The sequence below is a fragment of the Podarcis raffonei genome, chromosome 13 (assembly GCF_027172205.1).
Source record: "Podarcis raffonei isolate rPodRaf1 chromosome 13, rPodRaf1.pri, whole genome shotgun sequence".
Classification (NCBI taxonomy): Eukaryota; Metazoa; Chordata; class Lepidosauria; order Squamata; family Lacertidae; genus Podarcis; species Podarcis raffonei.
Window position 1 is genome coordinate 47,805,646 of NC_070614.1, and position 7,904 is coordinate 47,813,549.

General features: G+C 41.4%; 1 protein-coding gene across 1 annotated transcript; it reads right to left on the reverse strand.

The window, feature by feature from the left end:
* Positions 1 to 1,165: 1,165 nt before the first annotated feature.
* On the reverse strand, positions 1,166 to 7,573 carry LOC128399180 (vomeronasal type-2 receptor 26-like). Its single transcript, XM_053360428.1, has 5 exons — positions 7,283 to 7,573; positions 5,727 to 6,590; positions 5,199 to 5,426; positions 2,407 to 2,533; positions 1,166 to 2,067 (listed from the first exon to the last, which is right to left on the reverse strand). The coding sequence occupies exons 1-5, from the start codon at positions 7,571 to 7,573 to the stop codon at positions 1,166 to 1,168; spliced, it is 2,412 nt and encodes an 803-aa protein (XP_053216403.1).
* Between the last annotated feature and the right edge of the window lie 331 nt (positions 7,574 to 7,904).

Genomic DNA, 7,904 nt, shown 5'->3' on the forward strand with positions numbered 1-7,904 from the left:
TTCCACTTCTCAGGCTCTTTTTGAGCCAGTCCCATTTGTCAGTAACTTTCCAAGTACTGGCGGCCGTTGCCTAGCAACCTGCTCAGGACGGGAATTCTTATCTAACCACAAGAATGCCTGGTATGCAAGCCTTTCTTTCAGAGCTGTTTTTCTCAAACGCAGCTCTCTCGTGAACAGAGAATTAAACCTTTCTGTTCACTCTCTTTAGCTCGAAATGCAGCATACCTTTTTGGCTCCGTTGCCTTTCGGTGTCCAGCTGTCTGTTCTGTTCAGCTTCTGGCTGCAGGCAGACGCTTTCTTTATGTCCTTAGGTGCAGAGGATGGCAACGATTCATCGACCTCTCACCTCTCGTGCTGATTCTCATAGATCTTTAGCCATCGGCATTGCTACCAGATGTCGGATTCAAGCCAGCAGAGCCAGCGAAGTCCAGAGGAAAATTGGCCACCCTCCAGGTGCCCGGCTTGAATCCTTGTTGACCTCCCTGGCTGCATTCTCCAGCAGGATCAAGGCGAGGTCTCTTCGGCGATCCTTTTCAACGTGAAAAGGACACACCACTCCTCCCCCTCCCATAACCAGGGGGGGAATGAGACAGACAGAAATATATTTACATGTCTTTATTCCTGTCTTTCAGCAGTACAGAGAAAACACGTCTGTACCCTCTGATTCACAACTGCAGAGAGAGAATAACTCCACCCATGTACTTCCAGTACAGGGTCATGTGCCACTCTGAGCTAACATCCGGTGCTCAGTACACTGTCTCTTGTTCCCACGGTACATTTCAATAACATCAGTTTCCTGTTTACCATTCCAGCCACCTGGAGCTCGCTTCTGCATTGCTCCTTTTTCGTAACACTTATACAGTGGTACCTTGGGTTACAAACACCTCAGGTTACAAACACTTCGGGTTACAGACTCTGCTAACTCAGAAGTAGTACCTTGGGTTAATAACTTGGCCTCAGGATGAGAACAGAAATCGCATGGCGGCGGCACAGCGGCAGCAGGAGGCCCCATTAGCTGAAGTGGTACCTCAGGTTAAGAATGGATTCAGGTTAAGAACAGACCTCTGGAACGAATTATGTTCGTAACCAGAGGTACCACTGTAGTAACAACTTTATACCAAACTCCTTTATAACAGTGCAATCAAATAAAAAAATAAGGTACAATTTACATCTTTCTCTTTATTAGTTGCTCCCTGTTGTTCAGCTCAGGCTTCAGAACAATGATGTAACATTTAGGGGCAAAGATGCAGCCCAACAATCCAGCACTGGAGGACAAGATGGAGAAGATCTCCACCACCACCATGGATTTCCCTTTGGTGCTCAGGTATGATGGGACAAAAGAAAGCCAAACACTGCAGAACAGCAACATGCTGAAGGTAATGAACTTGGCTTCATTAAAACTGTCTGGTAATTTGCGAGCTGCAAATGCCACAATGAAACTGGCAATGGCCAGTAGGCCCATGTAGCCCAGGACACAGTAAAACAGGGTCACTGAGCCTTCATTACATTGCACAATGGTTTCTTCTGTTAGCGAGTGCATGTCAAGAGCAGGGAACGGGGGAGAGATCATCAACCAGCCACTACAAATGCTCACTTGAATGAGTGAGCAGGAAAGGACAATGGTGTTGGTCAGTCTTTTCCCCACCCACTTCCTCATAGTGGACCCTGGCTTGGTGGCCATGAAAGCTGCAACTACAGTGATGGTTTTGGCCAACACACAAGAAACAGCCACAGAGAAGATGATGCCAAAAGTTGGTTGTCGAAGAAGACAGGTCATTTTGCCAGGGTATCCAATGAATAGAAAGGATGAGAGGAAGCAGAGTAGGAGGGCAATGAGGAGAGCATAGGTGAGATCCCTGTTGTTGGCTTTGACAATGGGAGTGTCTTTGTGTTGGATAAAAGTTCCTAGCACCAACATTGTGATCAGGGAAAAAGCAGCTGCAACTGTGGTTAAGCTGATCCCTACAGGATCCTTATAAGAAAGAAAGGTTTTTAATTTGGAAATGCATCTATTTTTCTTCTTGTTCACATACTTATCTTCTGGGCATCTGAAGCAGTCAGTCATGTCTGAAAAATTGTCAATTCATATGATCAAATTCCAATGATATTTCATTCGTGTCCTTTGCCGCTTACGTAAAAGTTATCATTCCTGTTTATTTCAATCTTCAGAAATTTAGCTAGTTAGTAGTCATGTAATATCTGAATTACCTTTTGAGCTTAATTTATGATTGCTTTGTTTAAAACAATTTAATTAATAGTTATTTTTGAAAGTTTTTATAAGACGTTACTGGAAGGCAGCATACAAAATGTTCATGCCACTCTAAGGAGGATAGTATGGTATTTAAATTCTTATAAATCAATGTGACTCATTAATCATTACTATTCTTGTAATAAAATGTCATTTACCATTCTGGTTTGAAATCTTCCCTTCTGGACATGGAGTACAATCATAGCAACAAAATTTATGCCCTTCCTTCCTTTTCTTCTGATTACCAGGGTGGCAGGGTTCATTGCACACAGAAATGGGCACCACCTGTCAACAGGAAAGTGTTTCATTTTTGGGAGAGGGTTGTTGAATAAACTTTTATTAGGGTTTATAGATAAAAATACAAAACTTAATATCAAGTATTTTCCCTCTCTTTTTTTGTCCAAACTAAGACTTTGATATTAATACAATAAAAACATAAAGAGATGTGGGAGGAAGGAAAGGATAAAGAAAGAGAGAGAAACAAAGGGGGGAAATAGAAAAGAGGTTAAACAAGAGAGAGAAATAAAATTCAGAAGGGAATTCTTATTCTTCCTCTGTCCACTATAAAATAAACAATATTCCCTTTATCCACTCCAATATAACACCCAGAAAGCCACTTTCTACTGTATACAAAAACATTATCTTCAATCCTGAAATGCAATTATTATTATTATTATTATTATTATTAATTATTATTATTATTATTATTATTATTTTGTTTTTCACGCAAAACGTCTATGAGAGGTTTCCAATCTTTAACAAATGTTGTGGATCGTGGACCCGACCCCCGCTATGTGAAATAAACACACAAGGACACGTGATATAAGGTTAATGGGCAAGAAAAGGCCACAAATTTATTGATTACAGCAGTGAAAAGGTATTGGCTTAGGCATTGGATGACTAGAGGAGGTGGGTTTATTCAACAGTAGGTGGAGCCTGTTGATGCTCATCCAACTATAGGCTCACCCCTGATGTCACCGAGGGTCCTGCCATGGCCTCCCGCCAAGCAGGCATCGGACGGAATACACAACCGCCAGATTCCTTTAACGGAATAACCCACGGTAGATAGCATAGGCGATGGCCACACCTAGCCCTTGACACACATGAATCCAATGCCTAACCTACCCACCAATACCACAAAAGTTGTGACGATTGCTACGAGGTAGGCGAAAAAACCAAAAAGCCTAATGCCAAATGGAAAAATTCCTACCAGGCCCCCCAGACAACCGGGGCGACCAACCTAAGGTCCATAGCAAGGCCAAAAACCTAGACCCTGAGCTAAATGGGAGTGGAGGGTGGGTGACTCGCTGCGGGACGACGACGACTGAGGAGGAGGCGGAGCTGGAGCCGCAGCATTAAGCTGCTAAACACGCCCCCTGGAGACACCTGGTTGGATGCCTCCAGTGGGCGTGGGCGCCAGCCAGGTGAGGAGGGGCGGGGATTAAGGCCCCCGGCCAGGGGCGGAGCTCAGGCTCCCGCCCACAACCACTCCCCTCTCTTCCAGGGAGGAGAGTCTTTAACAATGACTTTTCTCTGAACAAACATGTCAGATTTGCCATCTTTGCTAACTCCATTAGTTTTATCAGCTATTCCATTGTTAGAATAGTGGATCCTTCCGTCTTTGCCTATATAAAAGTCTTGCAGCTGTAATCATATATTGAAGCAAAGTTCCATAGTCATTTTCTAACTGTATATCCATAAGTCCCAGCAGGAAGAGTTCTGGCTGAGGATCAAAATAAATCTTCAAAATAAACAGAAAACTGTTTCAGAAGGGGAAAGTGCTGGGGGGCGGGGGAGAGAAGGAATTCATCTGTTGAACTTCAAAAAAGAAAGTACACTTCTCATCCCATATATATTTGCACAGGAAATCAGATCAGCCATTGGCCAATTTGAATTAGGGATCCAGAAAAATGCAAGAAAGAAGACATGAATTAAACAAGGGCCTCTGTCCTAACTTTAACTTAGCCCAAGTCACTTTTCTGAGTCAGATATGGGGAGCGGTAATAACACTTTAGGAATACAGAAATGGTTAGGGTTTTGTCAGCCCTGATCTGTCTCAGGAGACAATGGAAGAGGGGACCTTCAGGGTGAAGTCAAACCATTGGAAAGTTACACCACAACTTAAATATAAAAACATGTGCCCTTCAAAAGTGCTATGCCCACTTACCATTTAAAAGAGAACCACCTATTTTCACCTCAGTTTTTTAATTTGTATCATCTGAGCCTTGCCGTATATAAATGTGGCATAGTAAATAGTTTTAAAACATTATTAAAAGAAAAACATTAGGTTTGTTTTGGAAGTTTATAATTGCATCCAGTTAGATATCCAGTTTACTTCCATGAGTTTATGAAGGAGATCATTGATGGTTATTCTGGGACACCTGAATGACCCATCTGAAGAATAAATACTCTTGGCTTCTGATTCCACTCTCCCTTAATGGAGACAAACACCACAACAGCGGGAGATCGTGGTGAAGGATAAACAAGGATGATTGAGAGTAATTATCCTTGCGAGTTCCCCTCAGGAAGAGGGGAGAATGGGCTTCACTCGCAGTTCATCTCAGTACCTGGCTCTCACTCCGGCATGGAATGCGAGGGGGCAGTGAGGCACTGAGATGCAAAAGCATTTCACCTGCTGACAACACTCCAAGGTCGCCATTAAGAAGCAGACGGTTTCCTGTTAACTAGAGCTTAATTGGACTAAAGTAAGGGCACCCGCAAACTGCGAGGACTTTCAGGTTTGAATTTGAGATAAAATTTCATTTGGTGCAAAACACGGTGTGGGGAGGGGAGTCTATGGTTTCTTTATTTAAAGTATTATTCTCTAAATTCATGATTTGGTACTGTTATAATGAGGCTATTAATCGATTGCAATTGAAAAAAATATAAAAAAAAATATTATGAAAACGAAGGAGGAGGAGGAAGAGGAGGAATACTCCTCATGCCAGACCTGGTTAAAACCTTCGTGCCACATAATCATGTCCTCATTAATGATGAATTCTTTTCCATCAAGTGCATAGGGATTCACCGATCCTATTTTCAGTTGAATGAAGGACTTATTTGGGAAGGCGATCATGTTCATAATGTCAAATCCACCTCGCATTTCTCTGTTATCAGTAAATAATACTGTTTCTCCAGCTGAGTTGTTAAATGAAATGTCATGGAAAAAATGGTGCAGCTAATGGAAAGAGACAAAATACATGAAAGGAAAATAATGCAATGGAGCTTTTGATAAAATGCCATGATTTTCTACCAACATTCTTTAGGAATATTATTTACCTATACTCATGTAACTTCATCTAACAAAGACCCAGCATTAACCAGCTGTTTGATATTAAATATTCTTCAGTGAATGAGACCCATAATGGCATTTCAGCAGCTTCTTGTGAATGACAATTTTGATCAACCTTTTACTTTTTACTAATCTGTTCATTGAAATTGTACGATATTTTGATACTCTTCAATTGCAATGCATTACCTGCCAAGGCTGTAGATCTTGAAATTTTAATACTCCACTGTTTCCTATTGCTCTTTTCTTGAAATTAGTCAAATATATGCCTTGCAAAACATGAGCCACAACGTAAACAGCCTTGTAGATACTGTAGCTGTGGCCAGTCATGCTCATTTCAAATAGAGACCCTGGAAGACTCTGCAAGCTCTCTTCCCCAGTACACATGTCATTGACCTCTGTTGATACACTGGGATTTGGAAATGTACAATCAAATGCTTGCTCCCAAAAGTCCTTGAAAAAGCCATCTCCCTGTGTCCAGTGAAGTTTTATTCCCTGAAGAAATTCTTGGAACTGTGGGAGATTTTGTGAATGAATTGTGAAGGAAATAGCACCTTGGAAGATCTGAAGGCCCCAACTCCTTTGAGATCCTGTTAATATGAAATCAATCTGAGTTGTTATAATCCACACCTTTTTAAATGATGATGTTTCCCTATTTTCAGGATCTCTTAGAAATAGAATAGTTCTGAGCCATATAATCATCATAGATTCTCCATACATCATAAAAGCATTGGCTTTGTCATCTGTTAAATGAACATAAATATTTAAGCCTATATCATGAAGTTCAACCCAATTATCAAAACGGGCTACTTGTGGGATTCTTTGCGTGAAGGCTAAACAGATTCCATTATGGGAAAGTAATGGCTCCAGGGTCCGCAAGAAATGTTCTCCACTATTATCATCGACAGTAAAGAGCCCAACCCAGGTCCATCCAAAATGCTTAATCAAACTGATAATCCCCATATGCTGATGGGCTTCATTGGGCACCATGCGGTAAAATGAAGGTACTTGGCTTCCATAATTTTTATCTGGGGGAAATGATCCATATGTGAGCTAAAAGAAAATGTAAGTACGTTAAAGAGATTGGTTAGCAGCAGATGCCTGTTTATTCAAGAAACACTTGTTTAAGCAACTTATGAATTAAATCCAAGTATGTATGTATCTTGGGAAGTGGGTGGCGCTGTGGCTTAAACCACAGAGCCTAGGACTTGCTAATCAGAATGTTGGTGGTTTGAATCCCTGCGACAGGGTGAGCTCCCGTTGCTCAGTCCCTGCTCCTGCCAACCTAGCAGTTCGAAAGCACATCAAAAGTTCAAGTAGATAAATGGGTACCGCTCCGGCGGGAAGGTAAACGGCGTTTCTGCGCGCTGCTCTGGTTTGCCAGAAGCGGCTTAGTCATGCTGGTCACATGACCCGGAAGCTGTACGCCGCCTACCTCGGCCAATAAAGCGAGATGAGCGCCACAACCCCAGAGTCGGCCACAAATGGACCTAATGGTCAGGGGTCCTTTTACCTTTACCTTTATGTATGTATCTATTTGTTTAATTTCTATATTGCCCTTCATCTAAATAACTCAGGGTGTTCCCAGCATTAAAATGTCAAATAAAAACACATCATATAACCAAGACAACAACAACTTCAGATTTAAATATCAGTCATAAACTCTTCCTCTTTCAAAAGTTCATAATGACTCCCAGAAAGGTAAGGCAAGAGTTTATTTTGAGATACCCTTTCATAGATCCTACCTGTGGAATCTTGTAGATGCCTAATGTGTCAGCCATATGGAAGGAGGTGTCAGCGCTAAGTCCCCCAATGATGGCTATGAGATTTTTCTGGGTATCACATTTGTAGTTGGGAACAAATCTATGTGATTTGAAGAGCAGGTCAAGAGTGGTACGATAGGTCATTCTGGCATCATAGTAGCTATCATAGATGTGGAAGCCGAGGGTGATATTAGGACAAAACTTGGGGTTCTCATTTACCTCTTTTACGGCAAATGCCAAGGCAAGAATGTGCTGGTAGAATTTAGTTAGCATACTGCAAGCAAAGTTGATTAATGTACAACTTTGGAATTTGAAATCAACATGCCACAATGCCATTTTTAGCTCAAATTCATTTAGATAAACATAAAATTATTTTATTTTTCATTAATGTTTCTAAGCTAATAAACTCAGTGCACTTCATATAAAAATTATGCTCTCTCAGGGGATGCCTAAAACTTTGAATCACCAGCTCTTAATCTCTTTCTTGACCTTCTCAGTTCTCTTGGTTCCCCAGGGGGAATCTTGGGATACAGTCTACTATACTCCTGAAATTTATCCAATGTTACATATTTTAACGTCCTTTTCTTTATTTATCAAAAGGGGG